Source organism: Aspergillus ibericus, assembly GCF_003184845.1.
Source record: "Aspergillus ibericus CBS 121593 unplaced genomic scaffold BO80scaffold_78, whole genome shotgun sequence".
In the NCBI taxonomy this organism is placed as follows: domain Eukaryota; kingdom Fungi; phylum Ascomycota; class Eurotiomycetes; order Eurotiales; family Aspergillaceae; genus Aspergillus; species Aspergillus ibericus.
Genome location: NW_020292176.1, coordinates 7,835 through 30,132, shown reverse-complemented (window position 1 = coordinate 30,132; position 22,298 = coordinate 7,835). Strand labels below are relative to the sequence as shown.

Below are 22,298 nucleotides of genomic sequence, written 5' to 3'. Positions count from 1 at the left end.
CTGTGACCTTTGCCGGAAGCTTCGTGTCCGATGCGAAGCGACCGTGCCATGCCCGCAGTGTGTTGCCAATAATGTCCCCTGCAGCCGGCAGTCTTCCTCGACGGCCCCACGCGTCCCCAGCAAGGATCAAGGCAATCAGCACAATCAGCACAATCACGGAAATCAAGGCCAGGAAGGCCGACACCCCTCGCCATTGGTCAGTCAGGATGGACAGGCAGTGGCCTCGACGGTTGACTCGCCGTCGGGATCTGCATGCTGCTATACTCCGAGCCCACGGGTCGGGGTCCCATCCCCATCGCAGTCATCGACCCAACGGACCGATTCCATGCTCGGGTTTATTGCCCGCATCAACAAGTTCTGTTCTGGGGTTTCCCAGCTTGCGTGTTCCTCTACGACACTGGGCCACAGCCCGGCCCCGGATGACTGGTCCCCTTTCCCACCCAACGCACTGCAGGACACAACGTCGACGGAGTGCAATCTTACACCTTCCCAAATCAACCGAGTGTTGGTCATATTCTGGACCAGACTGCAACCATTGGTGCCAATAGTCAGTCGCGAGGATCTCAGGGTGCCGGATTCCTCATCCCCCGAGCCTTTCTCACCACTTCGTGATGCCGTCACCGCATACTCGATGCAGTATATATATTACACTGGACTGCACACTCGCCTCCTCGGTCTTCATTGGGACCAATCCCAGTCCGTCAAGCAGAGTTCGATGGTTGGTCTACCGTACTTTCAACGCTGCCTGCAGGCCACCACGCAGTATAGTATGACCTTTTCCGAGCCATCAATGGCGACTCTCCAGTGCTACTGTTTTATGGCCCTCTACTTACTTGATGCCGGCCAACACGCTCCAGCGTATAATATGATTGGCTTGGCTCTGCGAATCGCGCAGTCGCTAAATATCGATCTAGAGACACGGCCTGGGGCTACGGTTCAGGGCTGTGAACTCTTCCATCGGATCTGGTGGACACTGAACCACCTCGACTTTCGCTGTTCACGGCATTTGGGCAAGCCCATCAGTGTTCGTTTACAGGATTGCATGTGTCCTCTGCCAACCAGTGAATCTCACAGTCTACTCGACCCAGGAAGCACTCTCTATCACACCCAATCCATCCGCCTCACAGCTGCTGCGTTGACGATCATCGAGTCCACTGGCTGTATTTCTATTCCTGCCCAGCGCCAGAAAGAACCTACGGAGATTGAAAACCGAGCCCGGATTCTGTCCGACGAATTGCACCATCTGCATCAATGGCGAACGGACTTGCAGAGTCATGAACCGTTCGGTAACCTCAAACTAGATGTTGCGGACACGCCTGCGGATCCGGACGAAGAGCCCGAGGTTGAGCTCACTTACATCATGAGACAGCCAATGGAAATTCTGTTGACGACCTTACTGGAACTTCAGTACCACAATGTCATCATTACTCTTCACCGGGTCTTCATCCAGTTCCCAAGTCACCCACTCATCCCCAAATCCAGTCCGCGGGCGGACGCTCATAATGCCACGGCTCTCAATCATGCTTTGGCCATGATCAGACTCACTCACCACCGCATGGCCACCTGTGATGTCCTTCACGGCGTGCCGGAGGTCTACCAATACCAGTGGAATGCGGTATTAACGCTCGTCGGATTCATGCTCGCATACCCATATTGCCACAGGTGTCCCCGGGCCCGACGGTATATCCGCCTGGCTTTGGAGATATTTGACTCGGCTGGGAGCAAAAGCGCCGCTATGGTTCGTGCCGCAGCGCTCACCCGTCATTTATCCAGCAAAGTGGACACTCTATTGCGCATCCTTAATATCGACGATCCTCTTGCACCCGTTCAAACCTCGGAGGTAGGGCGTCAACGGTTGCAGCAGGACCAGGCCACCAGTGACATCACCCCAGTAATCAATGCCCCAGTGCCGATGGACGATCCACAACCACCTCTACCCTGCCTTCCAGAGCCGAGCCTAGATTCCTTGTGGTCCTGGGCCGATCTGATGAATCTGGAAGCTTGGCCCAACTATTGTGATGAAGTCAGCGAGGCGTTCATGGACCCAACCAAGTTTTGATGCCAGGCCAGTCATACGTTGACATCAGAACAACCATTTTTGGAAAGTTCCCTTGCAACACTGGAGCTTTTAGATCCTGACCCTTTGAAATTTATCTAAATCAACCCTGTATTTCAGAAAACGTGTGAAAGAAGGAATCCCAGGAACGAGCCATGTATTAGTGCCCGAACGATCGGTTTCTGTCTACTCCTGAACCTGCAAACCATTTATTTATACTGACGGCTATCGTGGTTCGCCAACATCACAGGTTATTACCTAATATTGGCCCTTTTCGCCTTCTTCTGGAGCTCTTGCAAGATCAGCTCGACTTCTTCGTCCGCCCGTTCCATCTGGCGCGTACTGAGGCTTCCATCCAATCTGAATACCATGCTCAGCAGTATAGAGGCACCTGCCACTGTGGTTAGTGCTCAAAGGTCTCACGACACGACGGAATTCACCTACTTTCTGCCTAGAAGCACCTGGACGGCACTCGGTGCCACACCAAGCCCGTCTGCCATCTTGGCCAAATCTGACTCCTCGGCTTGTGTGACTACGTCGGTGTCGATGACGTGGCGTTTGGCAAGGGCTTTGGCGAACGCAGCATAGACGTCATTCCAAGAAATGCTGCCTGATGAAGCCAGGAAGGATCCATTTTTACCATATCCGATGTCAATGCCAGAGAGGATCTTTCGCAGAATTTCGAGGTACAGGGTTGCAGTATCGACATGGCAAACTCGACGTAGACTTTGCGCTGCTTGCACTATAGAGACATCTTGGATGGAGGTCAGGTTACCGAATCCGTCCCCGCGACCGTACACTAGGCAGGGGGCGAATATATAGCTCCGTACCCTGTGCGCTCCCGCCGTGTCGATGACAACAACGTGGGCTTTGACTGACTAAAGTATGGTCAGGCAGAGGATCGAATATGGAGGAGGTCCGCACCTACCACATCCACGAAATCATGGGGTGCCGTAGCATTCTTTTGCAGATCATAGAGATGCGGGTTGGTGTCTAGCAAGGGAGCATCGGTGGGCATGCCAGCATGAGAGCTGAATTGCTTCGCACCCGTGGTGTGCAGAAAGTGCACTTCCTGGCCCGTCTTTTTCTTCACTTGGCCAAGTGCCTGGATGATTGATGGTTGATGTTTGGCTGTATCTGCGTCGACCAGGAAGTGGATTATGGTGATGTCCCTGGCAATAATCTTCTCTGCGAGGTCATCGTGATTATTGAGATCGTGTTGTAAGCTCATGATATATCATTTTGGCACGGCGGCGACGGGCGGAAGCCTCCGTTTGCGGACGGCTCCCGTGGTTCCTATTGGTCGGTCGGCATCCTCGGGGGAATCATGCCAATTCCTTTGTGTGCGATATGGCTGTCATATACAATATACGTAGCTGGTGTGGATAAATCCAGCTTGTTCTCCTGGAACTGCGCGAGTGCCACTAGGTGACACATGAAGTACGGATCTTCAGTCCAGTCCTTTGGGGTGACCTGAGCTACTCTCTTCAGACATAGTTGCCATCCCGGAGAATTATCTCTTCCCCTGGGACCCGGGCAAGGCTCAAACTGTTTTCTGCGATCTCCTACAACATTTGTGTAATGCACATAGCCAACAAAAGAGGACGGGCTACTATGATCACGGTCAAAGGGCTCTTTCCGAGGATGGAACACGAGATAACGCGGTCGGTGAACCCGGCGGCCTTGGAACCAGAGTGAGGTTCCTTTGCTGCTCTGCATGCCTGGTCTGCTACTCCGTAGATGGTAGGCATATAGCCACTCTGGGACGGGCGATTGCGCTGACTGGTATGGCCTCAGACGTGGTGCTGGATGGGGGATACAAGAAGGCGAAGGTATGCTCCATACAATGCACAGACCGGTATCACGATTCCATCCGTCACCGGGCCTTCCCAAATCCGACAGGCCTCCTCAATGTCCGGCTTCCATCCATCCTGGGAGTCCCATCGGTAGGTCTTGCTGATATGCATCTGGACCCGCCCCTGCTAATCCTGACCGAAGTGTCATCACTTCGAGGCACATGGCACTGGCACCAAAGTCGAGGATCCTATCGAAGCTGCAGCCGGTTCTCCTCAGTAGACAGATCTTCCCTATAGAGGGCCTTATAAAGACCACCTTGGAGCAATCAGAAGTAGGTCGCCCCAAATGATATCATGCTATGGGACCAGGCCGCTTTGGAAACCTGCGACAGCTGCGGCCTTCCGTCTGATCAAACCACAATGTGTCCCCATTATACGAAGTCCTGCCAGGGCCCACAGTACTGCCTCGATAAACCCAAGTGCGGTCGGGTCGCACTTCTGTCAACGGGTTTTGCTTTGAAGGAACCTAGGCTCGTGGCGGAAGCTGTTCCTTTCTCTAGATATTCTAGATACCGCTCTGGAAAGACGCTTAATTTTTGCACGGTATACACCCTCCTTCCATAGGCGCAGTCGACATATCGGCAAGGTTGACGCTTCTAAAAGACGGGCTAGCCGGGAGATACAAGTACAGGATGGCACTTTGTACATCCATTTCATGCAAGTATAATGATCCGAACATGCCAATAGTATCGAAACTTTGGTATAAAACCCCACCAGCAGGGAGCACGTACTGTGTTGACCCAAGATACAAGAGCACTTACAAGTCCCATGTTTCTCGTAAAGCAATTCGCCCTCAAAGTATAGGTATCCATGAGTATGCATTCTGTCATGCTGGCCTGACTCATACGTGTGTTGTGTATTACATAACATTTATGGCAGGACTGTACGGTGTTTTCCTCCTACAATCTGGTACCGGAAGAAAGCTATGGATATCAAGTTGTCTGGCACAATTATACGAAGGTAGAACCATCACTGAATGTCCCGGTCAATAATCCGCGCAGCCGCAAGACACTTCTCGTCCTGGAATCGAGGCGCAATAACCTGGATAGCACAGGGAGCTCCATCGACAGCATCCGGATCATCTATTCGTAATTAGTCAATCCATGCGTGAAAGGCTAAACATTCCCAAACGGATAGCTTACAACTAGGCTGAACACCATCAGTAACGGCCATCGGGTCATAATCAAGCTGCTGTGAAGCCTTGCCGTACGGAATAATGCAAGCAGGATACTAGACAATCGTCAGTCACCACCGCTTTCCACGTCTCTAATAGACTAGATTACACTTACATCAAGTAAATTCCAGACCAACGTATAAGGTGGCCATCCAAAGGTATCATGCGGAACAGCCGTATTCTGGGCCCCTGGCGCAAGAAGGACATCCAGGCTGTTCTCCACCCAGGTCTTTCGCCAGGCATCTGCATATCCCTGTCGAGCAACGTGCAATGCGTCGATCGTCTCAAATGGGGGTAGGTCCATGCTTACCGGGAATGGGCCCGTGAACATTGGTGAAGACATCTTCGCTACGGATGGCACGGGCGGTTCGCCGCTGGATGCGATGTGATCAATGTGTGGGCCGTAAATGAAATATTGAAATGCGAGTCGATTTGCGTATGCGATGTCCAGGGCGGGATCCTCGGGGAGCTGCAAGACCCGGTGTCCCTTTTGTTGCAGGGCAGTTATAGCAGTCTGCAGTGTTCTTTTGACGGGAGGATGGAGCGGGAAGTCCTTGCTCTCGGGGAGGACACCGATGGTAAGCTGCCTGGGTTGATCGCCAGAGGGTTGTGGATACCATGGTGCTGCGCTGGCGGTGCAGTCATATTTCCAGGGTTCGGCGTTTAGAATAGTGGACATGAATAGTTCGAGATCGTCCAGAGTATGAGCGAGTGGGCCGGCAGAGGGTTTGAGACCAGGAATGCCTTCCATGGCTAGATCGGCGACCTGGCCGCCCCAGGGGATGCGGTCGATGGTAGGTTTGAAACCATAAACCCCGCAGCAGAGGGATGGAATGCGAATTGATCCTGCGATATCAGTACCGATTCCTAGAATGGAGCCGCGAAATGCTACGAGAGCACCCTCCCCTCCACTTGACCCGCCGGCAGTCAAATGAATGTTGTGGGGGTTCAGGGTACGACCGAATATATTGTTATCGGAGTCTCCTGTCTAGAACCTAGATCAGTATTCACGATTCACGAACTTGAATTGGCGGTAAACCGACCATCATCGTCTGTGGGATATTCGTCTTAACATATAGGACAGCGCCGAGATTGAGTAGCATGTCAACGATAGCTGAATTATGCGAAGCCGGTCCCTTTTCCATGAATGAGACATATCCGACGGTACTCGGAATCCCCTCCACACAGAAACTATCCTTGATGCTAATAGGAAGGCCGTGTAGAGGCCCGAGTGGTTTCTTCTCTCGCTGGAAATAGTCATCCAGGAATTGAGCGCGCTCAATAGCCCGTTGGAAGAAATGTTCGGTCAAACATGATGTCTAGATCAATTCCTTAGAAGAATTCTCACATCACGTACTGTTAAGGGGGGGGTGGCATACAAGCTGCTGAGCAATGGCTGCCCGTTTGCAGAACGCCGTGGTCACTTCCACAGAGCTTATGACCCCCTTTGACAGATTCACTAGCAGCTCGCCTGCGGAATAGTTTTGTGTAATGTCCAGCTCAAGGTCCGAAAGAATACCACTGCCACGGATAACATCAGCGTCAATGAGTCGGCCATTGGCGGGGACTGCCGCTAGAAACTTCTGAGGTAGACGCCATTCGGAGGGGATCTGTGCATCCAGCTGTTCGCGCTTTCGGGCAACGAGCGTGCGCCAGTGGTCAGTTGTAGACGTAGTTCGAGTCATCTTGTGGGCGATATGGCTACATTGTTGAGGGCCATGTCTAGAGTTATATAGTGAGGCGGATAGTTGGTTATCAGAACCCTCTCCTTCGATATCCTTGTTGCTCCACTCTGGAGTTCTCATCGATGGAATCCTATCATAACCAGTTTGCCTCCGCTTCCAGGTAGCGTCCTGAAAGTGCGTCTACCTTCCTTAAGAGGCTAGGTCAACTCACTAGTAACGTATCGTCCGGTGGGGCTCAGTGTCTTCTAGGCTTTCCTTATCGGTTAGGAAGAATAACCTCGGCACTGGGGCCGCGGGATGCTCGGCAGTACTGGCGGAGGAACAGTCTCAATCGTGCTGCAGCACACGCCTTATCAGAATTCGTCTCATATACCCAACCTAAGGCAATAAAATATTTCAATCAGGTGCCCTCATCAGCGAAGGAATTACTTCCTAACCATAACAATGTCCTCCGGCCCAAGGCCCCCAAAGTTCGTCAAATAGTAGGCATCAATAAGAATCCGGTCATCCTCACAACTCATGACGCCGACACAAACTAACCCATTTAGCCAGTTATACTTCTTTCCACCCGCTTCGATCCGTAAATGCGAGAAGAACTCAACGTCGTCCTGTGTAACGGTCGACGGAGGTCTTTTCTCCGGATCCGCGGCAACCTGCTTGGCGTATTTTGTCCCCGGTCCCGGACGGTAAAGCCCATGGGCCTGCACAAAGAGGTAATGGCCGTCGGTGGTTTTGATGGTGTATCGGGCGTCGAGTGTCATGGACTGGCCTGGTTAGCATCATCCGCCAAGGGCAAGGGTGAGAAAACTGACGTGGGTACCCTCAATGACCGTGGCCCAGTCTGCTCCCCCCAGTGGGAGGACCGTTCCTTCGAGGTCTGGTCCCTTGAATGTACCCCCGGTGATGTTCGCGATGCTCCGGATTATGCCTGCGCCGTGGGGAGCACCAATGTTGAGTTCTTCTGCATCGATGGTGCACTCGAGGCGGTACAGGAATGTTAGGCCCGGTCGGCGCATTGGGGGACTGTTCGGATAATAGGCGTTTCCGGGCGAGTCGGCGGTCTTAGCAGCCATGATGATGGTGCGATGCAATGTATCGAAGGTGGTGATAGAACTGATGTCGCGTGATGGTACTCTTGATATGTTTTGCCAGCTCCGACCAAGTGATATATAAATTCGCCGTCGCTTTCTGTCGGTTCTCTGAGTGAAGTTATCGAAGTCCTAGAAGTAGAAGGTCCATACTGCGAGATACCGCCGGTAAGTCATATACTAAGTAGTTGCCGAACTGGCCCCAAATAGGGCTGCTTGCTGTTGGCCGCCCCCTCGCCGTGGGGGTGTGACATCGGACTGCCCTACCCGGTAGGTCGACCCTCGATCCACGATAAGGGAGACCGATCATGATACTAGATCTTCGGGTACGGAATCAGAAGCCAAAGATGGCACTTCGGGTGAACCTTCCCAAATAGATGCGTTTCTGAACCAAGATACCGGAGTCGATTTGACTCGCTTCTAATATTGCGCTATTACAAATCTCTCAGGTAGCATCCTCGGTCTCCGCGGAATGCGCTCTGTCATTCTAATATATCTTTTAATACTGTATATTTGACTGTAGACATCGCATGTTCGTCAAGAAGAGACGAGGACATCGAATGCCAGAATACCAGTCAAGTACATCCATTCTGCCCACCATGTCCTTTGTGCAAGCCCTCCTCTCCAATCCCGCAATCCCAGACCAAGACCGCCAAGAGGCTCTCGACAGAGCCTTCTCTGACCCCGGTCTGCCAACAACCAACGCTACATCCTCCTTCTGGCTAAGCCCTCCACACCCTGACCTTGCCAATGTCCAGTCTTCCACCTTCCCATCCGAGGCCGAAGTCATTATTATCGGCTCGGGTGTAACCGGCACCTCAGTCGCAAGGACTCTTCTCAAATCCCGGAGGGCAGCGAATAGGGAGACCAAACGGCCGGCCGTCGTCATCCTAGAAGCGCGCAGCATTTGCAGCGGTGCGACGGGCCGAAATGGGGGGCATATTCTTGAGACGGCGGAGGAGTTTGCGGATCTCGAAGACTTGTATGGCCGCGAAGAAGCGAGGAAGATCATGAACTTTCGCCTGGCACATTTACGCGAGATCCTTGCTACCGCGGAGGAGTACGGCCTAACCAAGGATTGTCAGGCGCGAAAGGTGCAGTTTCTGAGCGTCTATTTCAATGAAAAGGGGTGGAAAGACGCCCGAGATCGGTTACGCCGGTTGAAGGAAGGGTTGCCCGAGGAGACCAAGGAATGGACAGCATATGAGAGGGAAGAGATTCCGGAAGAATTTTGCCTTCCGCATGCGCATGGAATAGTCGCTGGACCGGGAGGTGCGATTTGGCCGTATAGGTTTATCACGGGGGTTTTGAGTCAGTTGCAGAAAGAGTTTCCGCAGGATCTGGTGATCGAAACAAATACGCCTGTAAAAGGGATCGAGGAGCAGACGGACGAAGGTGATGGTTCACTGCGGTACACAGTTTCAACGTCAAGAGGCGTTATCCGCGCTCGGCATGTCATTCATTGTACGAACGCACATGTCAGTCACCTTGTCCCGGGCCTCAGAGGCCGGATCTACCCGATTCGCGGGCAGATGTCGGCGCAACATGCAGGACAGGCATTCCCCTGCCAAGGGGAGAAGCATTCATGGATCTTCAACTATGATCGGGGGATGGACTATCTCACGCAGCTGCCACCGACAAAGACAGGCCCGATGATGATGTTCGGAGGGGGATTCGCCCAGGGAGAAGGAGGCGGAATTGCTGACCTGGGGATTGCTGCAGACTCAGAGCTCAGTCTGTATGCTGACATTCATTTATCAGGTGCATTGAGCGCGGTGTTTGGTCGCGACAATTGGGGGGTTGTTCCCAGACGCAGTGTGGAAAAGATGTGGGCGGGAACTATGGGCTTTAGTGCCGATGGGCTTCCCTGGGTAGGTCCCCTTCCGGCATCAGTGACCCACAGGGGACTCAATAAAGAGGGTTGTGGAGCTGAATGGGTTTCCGCTGCGTTCTCGGGAGAGGGAATGGTGTTGGCATGGTTGTGCGGCAAAGCCCTGGCGACACTGTTACTGATACATGATGATGTGTTGCTGGAAACTGAATCTCGCGATCTTTCCTGGGTTCCAAAACAAATGCTGGTTACGGAAGAGAGGATCGAGAAGGCGGTTTTACCACGTCATGTACAAGACATGTGAGTAAGCACATGGCACATGGGTAGTTTCAGGAAACTACAAGTAGAAATCAACTTGGGTACTGAGGGAAATTTCCCGATAATACGACACTATATTGAGGCAAGAGCCACTGTAATGTACTGTATTCGAATTACACTGCTTTGCCCAGGTTCATCCGCTTATTCACCAGCGCATCCACCCCAGCCAGCCATCGTTTCCACGTCCCTCCACCTCCCATGGCTCGTATCCGCTGCATTCGTTGATAGAATCGGGATTCTTCATCTTCCTCCTCATCTTTGACAGCTTGAGCACTGTTTGGTCCCCATACCTTCCATTTTCCCTTGGATGCCGTCCATGGTGTTGCCCCATTGCACAATTTGATCCAAGCACCAGCGAAGTCCTCCGCCATTTTGTTCTCCTCATCGCTCATCTCATTCGTCATGTTCTTGAATAGGTACAAAAGCTCATGAGCATGATAAGCGGTCCCCTCCAATGCATTCTTAAGACGAGATCGCTGGTCGAAATGGTACAAGAATAGACCACCGTTATCCTGAAGGGTCGAGTTTTCAAGGGCTGTGGCGTAGTTCGGTATCTTGAAAACTGCATCTCCACACATGTGTTCCACGCGCTCGAGAAGCATGCCATGAGGAAGAGACGAATTAATGCCGTATTCCGTCAGAATCCGGTCGGTCTCGCTTTCATCGTGAATAGAATCCAATAGCGTCCTGCGAATAGAAAGATAATCATCGTCGAGAAGATTCATGTGAAATATGATTCCTTCGTGATATGTATCGCCCAACATCAAGGCCTCGAGCCATGCTGGGGCTGCCTGAATCTCACACGGGTCGGCCTTGTAAAACCATCCATCGAGACAAGGGTTCCCTGTTCCCGAAAGAACCCCTTGAATAGCCGGTGTCGCATTAGCAAGGTCTTGTTGCGGGATATGGCGAAGACGATCTAATACATCAGGTCGTGACGCGTCGATCTGAAAATAGCGACACACAGCCTGAAAAAGAGCCTCGTGCTGGTTCATGTCCCAAGGAGGAATAGAGACAGAAAGTCCAGACATCGCGACCGCGCGCCGGAATGTCGGCGGATGAGCAGCTGCCAGCTGATTACTGATTGAGATCCCCCCGGCAGACTCCCCGACCGCAGTGACATTACCGGGATCTCCACCGAGAGCCTTGATATGCCGCTGAACCCATTCAAACGCGAGTTGCTGGTCTGTGAACCCGAAGTTCCCGCATCCCTGGAAACCATCCTCCTGCAGCTCGCAGCGTATAGCTTCGCTCGCGAGAAAGCCGCCTAGTCCGACGCGGTAATTGAAGTTCACGCATATAATGGGCATCCCCATCTCGATGCTTTGCGAGACGAGGTTCACGGCGTCGAAGATCGGGAGATTTGCGCCTCCGTAGAGCAGGGAGCCACCGTGGACGTATACCATGACCGGGACTTTTGGGCCGTTGGAGGTAGGGACGAAGGGAATAACGATGTTCATCACCAGCGCACTCAATTCGTCTGTTTCTGGAGGATCCGGGAAATGAGAGGGTGGTGGGACGGGAACAAGATCGTCAGTATCGTCGCCGTCGGAGTAGGGTCGAGGACAGTCCTTTCTACACAGCCGTTAGTTGGTGAAAGTGAACGTAAGATGTATAGATTCTTACCCCAGCTTTGTTCCATCGTGCTTAGAGTTCTCCCAGGCAGTCTTGAGGGTTGATCTTGTCCACCGTTTTGGCAGGTCGGCGTATGGAATTCCACAGTATTGCTGGACCCCATTCGCGAACTGCAGACCCCAAAGTTGGCCGAGGGTGGGGATTTCTGCCGTGCATTTGGCGACAGGTGTTTGGAATGACATGTTGAGATTAACTATCAGGTTGGCCGTCAGTATAGGATACAATCCGCAGGGTCAGTTGAACTAGATACATACATCCTGTCCTAGCAACTTCAGCTCTCCTAGGGCATATCATAACTAGCCGCGGCCCAGCTTATCTTATCTTCGACGGCGGCAGATCCGGGCTCTACTCGAATCGGCAGGTCGACCCTCCGTCACATGTGCGGATGACTCCCCGGTTATCTCCCCCACATCGGCCTTTAAGCTCCCACTTATCCCCCTAGTCGTGCCCGACCTTGCTTCTTCAACTCTGATCATGACCCAAACTAGGCATGTCGACCCCCAGTCGCCGAACTCATCAGGGATGGTAGGATAACTCGCCCATTTTCTCCACACTCTCTCTGTAAATACTGATTTTGACCCCATAGTTGGACCTGCAAAGCCCGCCGTCGAAAGTGTGACCGTGCTCGCCCGACGTGTCAAGCTTGCAGGGACCGCGGACTCGCATGTGAGGGTTATGAAATCCGCCTCCAGTGGGGGACTGGGATTGCTTCGCGAGGCCGATTTACCGGCGCAGATGCGCCAGTTCAGTCGTCGATTCCGCCGAGGGTTCAAGGTCGCCAGCGGGATCGGAGTCGAGAAAGAAGACGGCAGTTGCAGGTTGCAGATCAACTACCCGGGAACTTATCTGCGCCTGGAATTCAGGCGGAGGAAAGTAGAGGTAGAAGGCAGCCTAGCGTGTGGTCAGGATGAGGATCACTAACGGATTTCTAGTAGATGTTGACGTTAGCCCGTTGCAATCGGAGGCTTGGAAGTCCAGACATGATGCAGGGTTGTTCAATGACTGTAAGCAAAACAGAGCAATTCATAGCAGTGCGGGCTGCTGATTGATGAGGTATTAGTCCTTTCTTGGGGAATCAACATCTTGCACTCCACCACGGTCCACGACGGGGAGACCCCGCTCAAATTGCGACTTCCAACACTCTGTCAGCAATCTGAAGCTCTGTATCGAATATGCGTCACTCTTCAGGTTTCACTACGGTCGGACATGAAGTCTCATTTTTTTGAGTACTTCGACGCGGCCTTGAACAACTTCCGCAGCGAGTTGGCTCAAAGTGAAGCATACTTGAAGGATGGCACACTGACTGCCGGACTGCTGTTATGTACTATTGGAGTACGTCTGACCTTCACTGGCCCAATATCCCGCATTCTTGCCTGACAATAGGTGTGCATAGGTTACGCAGGGAATACCGTGGACGATGCATCTGCGGGGGATGTACAACATCCTTCAGTCACACGGCTCTGAACAGCCACGTGACCAGACTCATGGCTTCCGTGCGCATTTATTAGAGGTTATGGGGATCATGGATCTCCCGACATTCGCTATCGGTAGGCAATGCCCGTATTTAGGATTCTGGAGACGGTACTGTCGCAATCGTTCCACGGCCGACTTATCCGAAGTGTATGATGTGGAGGTTGTGAGTGGTTTACCACGATCCTTAGTCGATATATTCTCGTGCGTTGGTGAGGGCGCAACCGAAGAAGATTTCTGGAATTGGCCTGGGGCTGAAGGAACCTTTTCGCAGTGCCAGCTGTGGGAAGCATATCGGTTGGCTGGGATGTTGGTAGTGCGACATGGTACGCTCCGGCTGCCGTTAGACATCACAGTTCCCACGGCACAGCTAACGCAAAGTCAAAATCGATTGGGGCTTCCTACGACAGCGGTAATCATCACGCGACTTCTGAGCTGCATTGACGCCGTTTGGCGAGTGTCATTAGAAGCCGAGGCAAAGGAGAAGTTTACCATCAATGCCATTCCCTATCCTGTCTTCGTCGCCGGCTTGCAGACCGCCGTTCTGGATAAGAACCCAGGCCTCAGGGAGTTCGTACGAAAGATCCTGGCTGTAACCGGCGAGGGGCCGTTCTGGAACAGGCAGTATCGACTTCTCTTAAACCTGCTGGAAGAATACTGGACATACCCTAGTGACACCGTTAGCATCCATGAGCTCGCACAGTTAAAAGAGATCGAGGTTGGGCTATTCTAATATGGAGTATTGTTCTGCAGGCTACTATTTACTATGTCCCCTCCTAGGCGCCCGTCGTAGCATGATCCATAACCTAACGGCTTCACCATTTTCTGTCAAATCGACCTCTTCGACAGTCTCGAACCCCAATTTCTGATAAAATGGGATATTATCCTCACTCGTACACTCGAGCACAACTGGCTCGTGGTTAATATAGTCCAACACCGAGTTCATAGCCTTCTTCCCAAGCCTTCGACCTTGAAGAGATGGATGGACAGCGATAACCTCCAGGTACCACACGTCGCGAAGTTGATGTAGCATTTCAACTCGAGCAATCGCCTCGTCATGGCTAGTCATCATTATCTCCAGTCTCTAGTATCCCCCAGTTCGTTATTTTTCACGTGCCTATCCCAGGGATACTTGGAGCATACCTCGGAATTCGTTCCCCTATCACAAACTGAGCGAAAAACTTCGAGCAAGCTTAGCTTGCACAGAAGAAAAAGCCTTTCCAGTGTCCATCGTTTATGCCCCGCGGGAGGAAATAGCATGACCACTACACCCGCATCCTCACCACCATCGTCATTCTTGCTGCTGCTTTGTGCAGCCACTGAACCAAGCATTTCCGGTTCAGTATGACACGACTCTGAAGACCCTGAAGGGAACAATCGGTCTATGTGTGCAGCTGGCCCTGATTGTAGAACTATACCATCTGCAATAGCCCGCTGAACCCGTCGATACTGCCATTTGAACGTTCCTTTGTTGTTTCTCGTCCAGAGTGGAACGCGAGGGCGCAACCATTTGATCAAAGGATCTTGAGCAAAGGATATGGTGATTGTATTTGCGACTGCGCGGACGGACTCACGTTCTATGTAGATGTCATGTTTTAGTCAATGTTGATCGCTTGGTACGGGTCGCACGTACCGTCGCGGACACGGAATAGTGGCAATATTTGACCGGCCGCCATTGTGAGAATTATTGGCTTGATTTGCACCGCTGGCACTCCGTTATGCCTTCTTATCATTTGTGTAGGTTCGTGAGAAAGTATATTGTTTCTTCAAGATACTGGATATAAAATATGCAGCTGGTGCCGTGAACTTTCACTGGCCCTAGTTTTCAGAGTCGACCTGCCACTTTGGTCTTGAATTCCAGGTTTAAAAGGCCTCATACGATACGGAAATTTACCAGCTAATCACTCGGTGTGTTGCGCCAATGACACCATGAGGATTTATCAGTACACTATGTTCCTTGATGTCGAAATAAGGACGCGTAGTCCAACGTTCCCTTTTAGGCAGGTCGACCCCATCCTATGCCTCTCGCCGGGATATCCAAGTCGGTTCCTACTACGGAGTACAGTCGATTGGTCCCACTTAGCGTCTTCCTTATCTGCCGGGAATGCATTTCCCCGCATGGTGCATGATCATGGTATCTGGAGCACCAGACCTGATTTCTGCTCGATAGCTACCATGACTTCTCCAGATACATGCGTCGGTATTGACAATACTGAAGTATAAGAGAGTCGGGGTTTCGAAGCAGTCATATATCAAGCATGATTGCCACCTAGGGAACGTGAAATAGATTTCCCTTGAACGTCAGCAAAAGATTGATTCCGGTTTCCTGGTCTCCCTCATCATTCACTGTCATAGCTCTTCCAACGGTCCTGATGGCACAGAATCAGCCCAGCGACTCAGCATTCCTTGACCCACGGGGCGATCTGCCCCCCGGAACAATACTGCTCATTCGAGGTAGGGAGTATGCTCTCATATCGGGTCATCAAGCCTAACCAATCTCCAGACGAAGGTCAAGGACACCGTAACCAGGGCCAGGTTATGCTCAACCCTGTTCCGTCGAGCGATCCCAATGAACCTTTGGTCAGTCATCCGTTTTACCTTGCGACCACAACTACTCACAATCCTAGAATTGGAGTACAGCACGAAAGATCTGTAACTTCACGCTCGTCCTTGCAGTGACGGCAGCCATTTTTACAGCGTGAGTTACTTTCTCCGTACACAGGGCGCTTTATGCTAATGGGCGACAGCCTTTCGATCCAGGCGATCTTCTGGCAATTGATGGTGGTAGACCTGAATGTGACATATGCCCAGCTTAACCGCACGATGTCGGTCAACTTCGTTGGCCTTGCCATGGGATGTATATTCTTTATTCCTCTGGCGAAGAAGTTCGGACGAAGGCCTGTGTACCTGGCTTCGACTGCACTCATGCTGGCGACGTCCTTCTGGTCGGCCAACTTGAATTCACTCACGGAGTTGTATGCTACCAATCTTCTGCAGGGTCTAGCTGGGGCCACAAATGAGTCGATCGTCCAAATTACGGTAGTACTTGTCCCTGGAATGAATTGTTTCTGACTGACTGCTCTAGATTGCCGATCTCTTCTTTGTGCACCATCGTGGTGGGATGAACGCCCTATATATGACTATGGTGATGATTGGAGTATATCAATCCTTGTCATCTGCAAATATGCTGTGCTATTCTTACCAACGCCCTTGCAGAGCTTTCTCAGTCCCATGGCAGCCGGAACCCAAGCAACGCGACAAGGCTGGCGAGCATCTTACCGAACCCTGGGTATCTGCAACGCCATCCTATTCGTTCTATTCGTGTTCTTCTACGAGGAAACCAAATACACGCAAGTCATTTCGGGGGTGGACAGCCCCCCCGAGGCCACGGTAGACGTCCACCAAATTTCGGTCAACGACACCAAATCCGATCAAAATCCTGACATAGAGTACCTTGCTATCAGGTCCGAAACAAATGTTACGCCAGCTGGCCACCACGAGCTGGACTACACCATCCCCATGAAGCCTTGGAGACAGCGATTCGCCCTCATAACATACACACCCGAGCCAATTTGGCCGTATTACTACCGTCCTTTCTCTGTCGTGGCGTCCTTCCCTGCCGTTCTATTCTGCGCCATGCAGTATGCATTTGGCGTAGTCTGGCTGACTATTCTGTCCACCGTCCTGAGTTTAGTCTTCCCATTGCCACCCTATTTGTTCACTCCTGAGCAAATCGGGTTTATGAGTGTTGGCCCCTTTATCGGGAACCTGATTGGATCGTTCTACGGTGGGTTCGTCGGTGATCGGTCGCTCTTGTTTTTCTCGAAGCGCAATAAAGGATACTATGAGCCCGAGATGCGTTTGTATATTCTTCATTTGCCCGCACTTGCGTTGGCCGGAGGATTGATAATGTTTGGGGCTACAATTGCACGCGTAAGCCTTACTCATAATCACCACAGAATAAGTATATGAAGATGGCTAACGGGTTCTACCAGGGCATGCATTGGATCTGGCCCAGTGTCGCTGGCGCTCTGTTTGGATTCGGACTTGGCAGTATAAGCGACGCAGCACTGACGTTGGTAATTGACTCTTATCGTGATGTAAGATCGCACCCCCTTGTCCGATTCCTTTACCGAGTATCTTTCTCATAATCCTGTAACAACTAGATCACTGGCGACGCCTTCACGGGAGTCGCATTCATACGCAACGCTATCAGCATCGGCATTCCCTTTGCAACCAGCCCCTGGCTGCATCGATCGGGCCCGCGGAACATGTTTATTGCTTGTGGCTTCATTAGTTTGGCGATTACATTGACTATCATTCCTATGGTTATCTGGGGAAAGCAGATGAGAAAGAATACTGCGGAGAGGTACCGGACTATAGCTGCAAAGTAAAAGAGCTATCAATTATATACTGACGCAGCCAGAGGCGTAGTTGTTGTTATTTACGGAGTATCCTGCTTCTTATTAGTCTGTGATGCAGGTAGCTACAGTTTCCTTTACTAATTCTTACATAATACATTTCTGCTTTACTGTGACGGACCAGAAACAGGTCTAAAGTAGAGATACTATATTTATGTACCTAAAACTAACAAGTCTAAAATGAAAAACTACGTAGAAATGAAGATAGCTCTTTATGTATATCTAATAAAACTTTCAATAATTACCAAGTGTCCCTTTGTTAAAAACTACGTATTAATAATAAGAAGATAATAACGTAATCGTCAACCGAGTAAGCCTAGAGTAGTTATATCTGACTGTTATTGAAAAGGGCTAGGCCCTGTCAGCCATCCGGAATCAGAACATCTATATTCCAACCCATCTAGTCCTAGACCTTAATCCAATAACATCTGTAGAAAAGATAAAAATCTCCAAAAAGAATAGGAATCTTTAAAGTAATAAAAGAATTTACTAAAGTCATAAAAAAAACCCTCTAAAACCTCTCACTAACAAATCTGTCCAACTACAAGGAAGTCTCCTTTCTCGCGTTCGGAAACTTCATCGCATTAGTCCGCGCGATTAAAAACGAACTGCCAGTAACATTGGGATCCGCTGGAATAAAATTATGCGGAAACCCAATATCAAATGGCTTCACGCTCTCCAGATACGCGATTTGCTCATCCGTCAACTTCAAACTCAACGCCTGGATATTATCCTGCAAATGCTCGACCTTGCGCCCACCAACGAGAGGAAAGACATTGCCTGCCTTCGACATGACATATGCCAACGCCACAGCAGTGACAGAGGTGATGCCATGCTCGGCAGCAACCTTCTCGAGTGCCTCGCTCATCTTGGCCTCGTCTTCCGTCTGCTGGGCAGCTTTTCCAGCGAAGCTGCGCAGAGCCTCACCGGTGTTCTTGCGCTGTTCCAGTTCGGCCTTGGACTTAAATTTGCCGCCGCTGAGGACGTCCCATGGTGCGAGAGCCATGCCGAAGTGACGGGCTAGGGGAATAATCTCGCGCTCAAAGTCCCGGTTCAAGAGGTTCCAGCGCCCTTGATAAATGCTAAAGGGGGTTTTACCGTGGTCAATAGCGTAGGTGTTGGCGGCGGCGACGATCCATGCGGGGGTGTCGGACGCCCCGAGGTAGAGGACCTTGCCTCGTTCGACTAGAATATGCAGGGTGTCCATCATCTCCTTGATAGATGTGGTGTAGTCCCAGTAGTGGACGTAGAGGATATCTACGGTGGTCAGTGATAAGAGCCCTGGGTTGGGAGGCACGGGAGAAGGGAAAGGGCCTACCGATATAATCCGTCTGCAACTTCTGAAGAGAATCACGCACACTCACATGAATCCCCCGGCGAGAGTTCCCGGCAAAGTTGGCCGTCTTGTGCCCCCGGCCCATGGCAGGACTGCGATAATCCATACCGAATTTGGTGGCCAGCACCACCGAGTCCCGGTTCTGACGGGCTTGCATCCATTCGCCGATCCACGTCTCCGACTGCCCGTGTTGGTAGGCGCTGGCCGTGTCAATGAAGTTACCCCCAGCTTCGTGGTAGGCGTCCAGGAGTTTGAAGGCCGCTTCTTTGCTCATTGATCCCATCATGCCGGCCCATGCGTCTCCGATGGACATGCCACCCAGCTGGAGCGGGGAGACGCGCACGCCTGCGGTGGAGGAGAGGATGCGCAGGCGGCCGAGCTCGGTTGGGGGCGTTGGCTCGGCCATATTGATGGTTGTCCTTGATTGGTGAGGGCTGGTAGTAGAGACGCTTATGAAGAAAGATAGGGGACGATTCTGTTGTCGTGTGTGTTGGTTGGCTCTTGAGGACCTCTGTACTTAGACATGCTCGTCTGGGCATTAGCATATATAGGAAGAACCATTCCTTCCTCTACGGAGATAAGGCTTACATGAAGCACTGGACGGACTTAGACCCATTTTCTCCGCGGACTTAAAGAAGGATAAGCACTAAAAGATCGGTGTTCAGGGATCAGGGCTTCATTTGATTAGGAGTTCCACTTCGAGTAATTTTCCTGCGGTAAACATACCGTCTCGTACCCAGGACGGGGTACATCGACGAACATTTCAATACGGCCAGACCTGACATTTTTTTTTCTTACTTTACTAGAAGCAGAACGACGCGAATCGTATGCTTTGAAACCTTTAATTGTATCCCACCCATGTTTATATTATTCTCTCAATACTTCCTTCCAAATATTTAGTCTAATTGCAAGATATGGGATGATAACAGGTTTACATAAAAAGGAATTCATCAATATATATAGTACATAGTACCTATTAGCCAAATTACTTTAATAACCTCTAGGACCATCAAACGGTGCCCACCTCCCTGACAAAATACTAGCGATCACAAAGTGATAGTATGTAGACAAGCTTAGTGCTACATATAGATAAAACCAATGCATCTTAATTTGTAGTTGGCTGGATGCAAATGCAACTCAACAATTTATACATAATGAGGGAGACTATGAACGCAATTATAGAATCTAACCATAATATATTGCAGCGAAATACTGTTAGTTCAGATTATCGAAGATGTAGATAGAATCTCTATCAAGCAGCCATACCATGTACCCTAGCCAACCAAGACATTTGCCAATTTCGGACCCCATGAATCTACCCACGGCGTCATCATCATAGAAAAGTGATTACCCTCAGTACGAACCACTCTCACATTATCCAGCAATTCTTCCCACCCCAGCGCACTATCATCCGTCCGATCATCCAAGAACCAATCCACAATACTTTGTTCAGCGCGCCGCATCTGAGGCCGCGGGACCAAGTCCTGTTTATTTACACCCTCGCGCGCCGAGAAGAGCACCATGTCCTGGATGACGCCCTTGGTCGGTCCTGGCAGCGGACGCACGCGGTACCGGCGCAGCTGCTCCCAGACTAAGGTGAAGTAAGTGCTGGCCCCCACGGGCCCATGGCCGCGATTATTTATAGCATCAATAGCATCCAAGAATTGTATGAGTTCGAAAGGCATAGAGTAGGCGAAGGTCGGAGTTGCTGAGTCGATTAGTATTATTTGCTCTATAATATCGCCTTCCTCCAGCAGCTGGCGCGCCGCCTCAAAGGCCACCACCCCACCGAACGAATAGCCACCCAGGGTGTATGGTCCTGTGGCCTGTTGCCGCTTGATCTCCGCAACATAGATCCCAGCCAACTCCTTGATGGAGGGCACCTGGTGGAGATCGGTGGGATCCATTACCATCACCACGAAGAGGCTACTAAGAGCATAGACTGAGACATCCAGCACGCTAACCCACTGGGGTTGGGGGATCGCATATGCGGCGGAATTAGGGTACGGGTAGTTTATATGGAAGAAAAGTCTTAGTATAGAATATAATAGAATTAATTTTTAGAGTACAGTGTCCTTACAAACTATAGATCATAAAAATCTAAAAATTTGATAGTAGATAGCTTCACTACTTAATTATAAATTTTTAAAGTTTGAATTTAATAACTACTTTCTATGTTATAAACAGATTAGTCAAAATTAATAACTCTTATCATATCACGGTGCAACCTCCCAAGCCGGGAAGAGAGGAATACTGCCAAGACTTACCGCCCCAGCACGTGATCCTAGACACAGTTAAAAGCCACCTGCCCCCTGAACCCTGTTCGTAGCTTTAAGCTATATCTTATCTATCATCCTGTATATAACTTGACCAGTAGCCAGTTTAGTATTTAATTAGAATTCTAGTTATTATTATTATCTAAGTTTTATCTATTTACTAGAATTTACTATTCTACTACTCCTATCTAGCTGGATTATTAGACTATAAAATAGATAGTATAAATAATTTATTAATAGCCTAGTCTAATACTAAATTATTAAGATATATAAATTTCCTAGATGCTGGATAAGCTCTTTTTAATTATTTTCTACTATTTTAATAGAATATTATATTAGCGTGATCCTTCCACCTGCTAGTATTTAGTATTTAATATAAAATTTATATAAAAATATTAGTAACTTATCTATTAATAGTTCCAGTATGCGAATCTGGAATAAGCTATAATATCTCTAAAAATTATATTAGATAATAATATTTAAAAAAAATTTTGAATAAATTTTTTACCAAAAATTTTGAATAAATTTTTTACCAAAAATTCTTCCCTATCTATATAAGATTATATTATATGTCGGCTGGAATGCCTAATTCATCAACTGGCCAAATTCAGCATGTCAACTGGTTAATCAAACCGTCAATTGCTCATCTCTGCAGGAATCTATGCAGAAATCGGCCATCTCCGCAGAAATCGGCAATCTCCGATAACTTGACTTTTATGGGCCGGTTTCCCAGCCAACCAAGTGATTACCCCGCTATTACCCCGCTTTACCCCGCTTATATGAAGTCATTTTATGATCACATTCACTACACTGCCCCATTCAACCCTGGTTTGATGTTGCACTGCCTCATTTTGATTTCAAAGCACACTGATCTAGGCCTGATTCATGATCATTCTGCTTGACAAGTGAATGAACATAAATACAGCCTTAATTCTCATTCATTCACTTCATTTTCTCCTCAAGCGATTCACAGACGATTCAGTGAATTCAATTCAGAATCATTTCTTTGATCAAATTTGATCACTTTTTATTTCCTATTTAGGAAACTCAAATTGAATCCTTCCCTTTGACTACTTTAGTCAATTGTATTCAGAAGATACTAGACCTGATTAGGAATTTCCTTTTTAGGTTTAGCGTTCTCTGATTTTCCAA

At 50.0% G+C, this 22,298-nt stretch overlaps 12 protein-coding genes across 12 annotated transcripts; 5 read left to right on the top strand and 7 right to left on the bottom strand.

Annotated features, from left to right (window-relative positions):
• The first annotated feature begins 313 nt into the window (after positions 1 to 313).
• On the top strand, positions 314 to 2,173 carry BO80DRAFT_394235 (putative transcription factor). The gene has a single exon (XM_025717279.1). It carries the CDS (start codon positions 326 to 328, stop codon positions 2,057 to 2,059), a length of 1,734 nt encoding a protein of 577 aa, XP_025569637.1. The 5' UTR covers positions 314 to 325; the 3' UTR covers positions 2,060 to 2,173.
• A 141-nt stretch (positions 2,174 to 2,314) lies between these two features.
• Positions 2,315 to 3,287, bottom strand: BO80DRAFT_419219 (uncharacterized protein; the record flags this gene model as incomplete). The annotated part of the gene is made up of 3 exons (XM_025718300.1): positions 2,315 to 2,447; positions 2,501 to 2,934; positions 2,985 to 3,287. The coding sequence occupies 3 exons, from the start codon at positions 3,285 to 3,287 to the stop codon at positions 2,315 to 2,317; spliced, it is 870 nt and encodes a 289-aa protein (XP_025569636.1).
• A 556-nt stretch (positions 3,288 to 3,843) lies between these two features.
• Positions 3,844 to 4,132, top strand: BO80DRAFT_450311 (uncharacterized protein; the record flags this gene model as incomplete). The annotated part of the gene is made up of 2 exons (XM_025721805.1): positions 3,844 to 4,002; positions 4,055 to 4,132. 2 exons carry the CDS (start codon positions 3,844 to 3,846, stop codon positions 4,130 to 4,132), a joined length of 237 nt encoding a protein of 78 aa, XP_025569635.1.
• Positions 4,133 to 4,881: 749 nt separating this feature from the next.
• Positions 4,882 to 6,868, bottom strand: gmdB (general amidase GmdB; the record flags this gene model as incomplete). Its single annotated transcript, XM_025718299.1, has 5 exons — positions 6,466 to 6,868; positions 6,130 to 6,405; positions 5,202 to 6,074; positions 5,055 to 5,142; positions 4,882 to 4,994 (listed from the first exon to the last, which is right to left on the bottom strand). Exons 1-5 carry the CDS (start codon positions 6,769 to 6,771, stop codon positions 4,882 to 4,884), a joined length of 1,656 nt encoding a protein of 551 aa, XP_025569634.1. The 5' UTR covers positions 6,772 to 6,868.
• Positions 6,869 to 7,196: 328 nt separating this feature from the next.
• Positions 7,197 to 7,878, bottom strand: BO80DRAFT_487199 (DUF3237 domain-containing protein; the record flags this gene model as incomplete). Its single annotated transcript, XM_025723542.1, has 2 exons — positions 7,584 to 7,878; positions 7,197 to 7,535 (listed from the first exon to the last, which is right to left on the bottom strand). Exons 1-2 carry the CDS (start codon positions 7,842 to 7,844, stop codon positions 7,197 to 7,199), a joined length of 600 nt encoding a protein of 199 aa, XP_025569633.1. The 5' UTR covers positions 7,845 to 7,878.
• A 580-nt stretch (positions 7,879 to 8,458) lies between these two features.
• BO80DRAFT_469485 (NAD(P)/FAD-dependent oxidoreductase) lies at positions 8,459 to 9,994 on the top strand (the record flags this gene model as incomplete). Its single annotated transcript, XM_025723017.1, has 1 exon — positions 8,459 to 9,994. One exon carries the CDS (start codon positions 8,459 to 8,461, stop codon positions 9,992 to 9,994), a length of 1,536 nt encoding a protein of 511 aa, XP_025569632.1.
• Positions 9,995 to 10,121: 127 nt separating this feature from the next.
• BO80DRAFT_450307 (acetylcholinesterase) lies at positions 10,122 to 11,825 on the bottom strand (the record flags this gene model as incomplete). The annotated part of the gene is made up of 2 exons (XM_025721804.1): positions 10,122 to 11,583; positions 11,635 to 11,825. 2 exons carry the CDS (start codon positions 11,823 to 11,825, stop codon positions 10,122 to 10,124), a joined length of 1,653 nt encoding a protein of 550 aa, XP_025569631.1.
• Positions 11,826 to 12,098: 273 nt separating this feature from the next.
• BO80DRAFT_419211 (Zn(II)2Cys6 transcription factor) lies at positions 12,099 to 13,846 on the top strand (the record flags this gene model as incomplete). The annotated part of the gene is made up of 5 exons (XM_025718298.1): positions 12,099 to 12,168; positions 12,230 to 12,522; positions 12,579 to 12,647; positions 12,704 to 12,975; positions 13,037 to 13,846. The coding sequence occupies exons 1-5, from the start codon at positions 12,134 to 12,136 to the stop codon at positions 13,844 to 13,846; spliced, it is 1,479 nt and encodes a 492-aa protein (XP_025569630.1). The 5' UTR covers positions 12,099 to 12,133.
• Positions 13,847 to 13,870: 24 nt separating this feature from the next.
• Positions 13,871 to 14,789, bottom strand: BO80DRAFT_459875 (GNAT family N-acetyltransferase; the record flags this gene model as incomplete). Its single annotated transcript, XM_025722367.1, has 3 exons — positions 13,871 to 14,197; positions 14,257 to 14,690; positions 14,747 to 14,789. The coding sequence occupies 3 exons, from the start codon at positions 14,787 to 14,789 to the stop codon at positions 13,871 to 13,873; spliced, it is 804 nt and encodes a 267-aa protein (XP_025569629.1).
• Positions 14,790 to 15,576: 787 nt separating this feature from the next.
• On the top strand, positions 15,577 to 17,507 carry BO80DRAFT_369117 (putative MFS transporter; the record flags this gene model as incomplete). The annotated part of the gene is made up of 7 exons (XM_025716375.1): positions 15,577 to 15,693; positions 15,741 to 15,811; positions 15,861 to 16,152; positions 16,199 to 16,270; positions 16,330 to 17,046; positions 17,109 to 17,213; positions 17,280 to 17,507. The coding sequence occupies 7 exons, from the start codon at positions 15,577 to 15,579 to the stop codon at positions 17,505 to 17,507; spliced, it is 1,602 nt and encodes a 533-aa protein (XP_025569628.1).
• A 391-nt stretch (positions 17,508 to 17,898) lies between these two features.
• On the bottom strand, positions 17,899 to 19,391 carry BO80DRAFT_469483 (aldo/keto reductase). The gene is made up of 2 exons (XM_025723016.1): positions 18,853 to 19,391; positions 17,899 to 18,791 (listed from the first exon to the last, which is right to left on the bottom strand). Exons 1-2 carry the CDS (start codon positions 19,274 to 19,276, stop codon positions 18,076 to 18,078), a joined length of 1,140 nt encoding a protein of 379 aa, XP_025569627.1. The 5' UTR covers positions 19,277 to 19,391; the 3' UTR covers positions 17,899 to 18,075.
• A 753-nt stretch (positions 19,392 to 20,144) lies between these two features.
• Positions 20,145 to 20,777, bottom strand: BO80DRAFT_450303 (thioesterase domain-containing protein; the record flags this gene model as incomplete). Its single annotated transcript, XM_025721803.1, has 1 exon — positions 20,145 to 20,777. The coding sequence occupies one exon, from the start codon at positions 20,775 to 20,777 to the stop codon at positions 20,145 to 20,147; it is 633 nt and encodes a 210-aa protein (XP_025569626.1).
• Between the last annotated feature and the right edge of the window lie 1,521 nt (positions 20,778 to 22,298).

Excerpts from the sequence above, each read along its gene's own strand:
- BO80DRAFT_469483 (XM_025723016.1), bottom strand. The coding sequence starts at position 19,276 with ATGGCCGAGCCAACGCCCCCAACCGAGCTCGGCCGCCTGCGCATCCTC. Across the intron at positions 18,792-18,852 it reads GTTGCAGACGGATTATATCG|ATATCCTCTACGTCCACTAC; the intron begins GTAGGCCCTTTC and ends TGACCACCGTAG.
- BO80DRAFT_394235 (XM_025717279.1), top strand. The coding sequence starts at position 326 with ATGCTCGGGTTTATTGCCCGCATCAACAAGTTCTGTTCTGGGGTTTCC.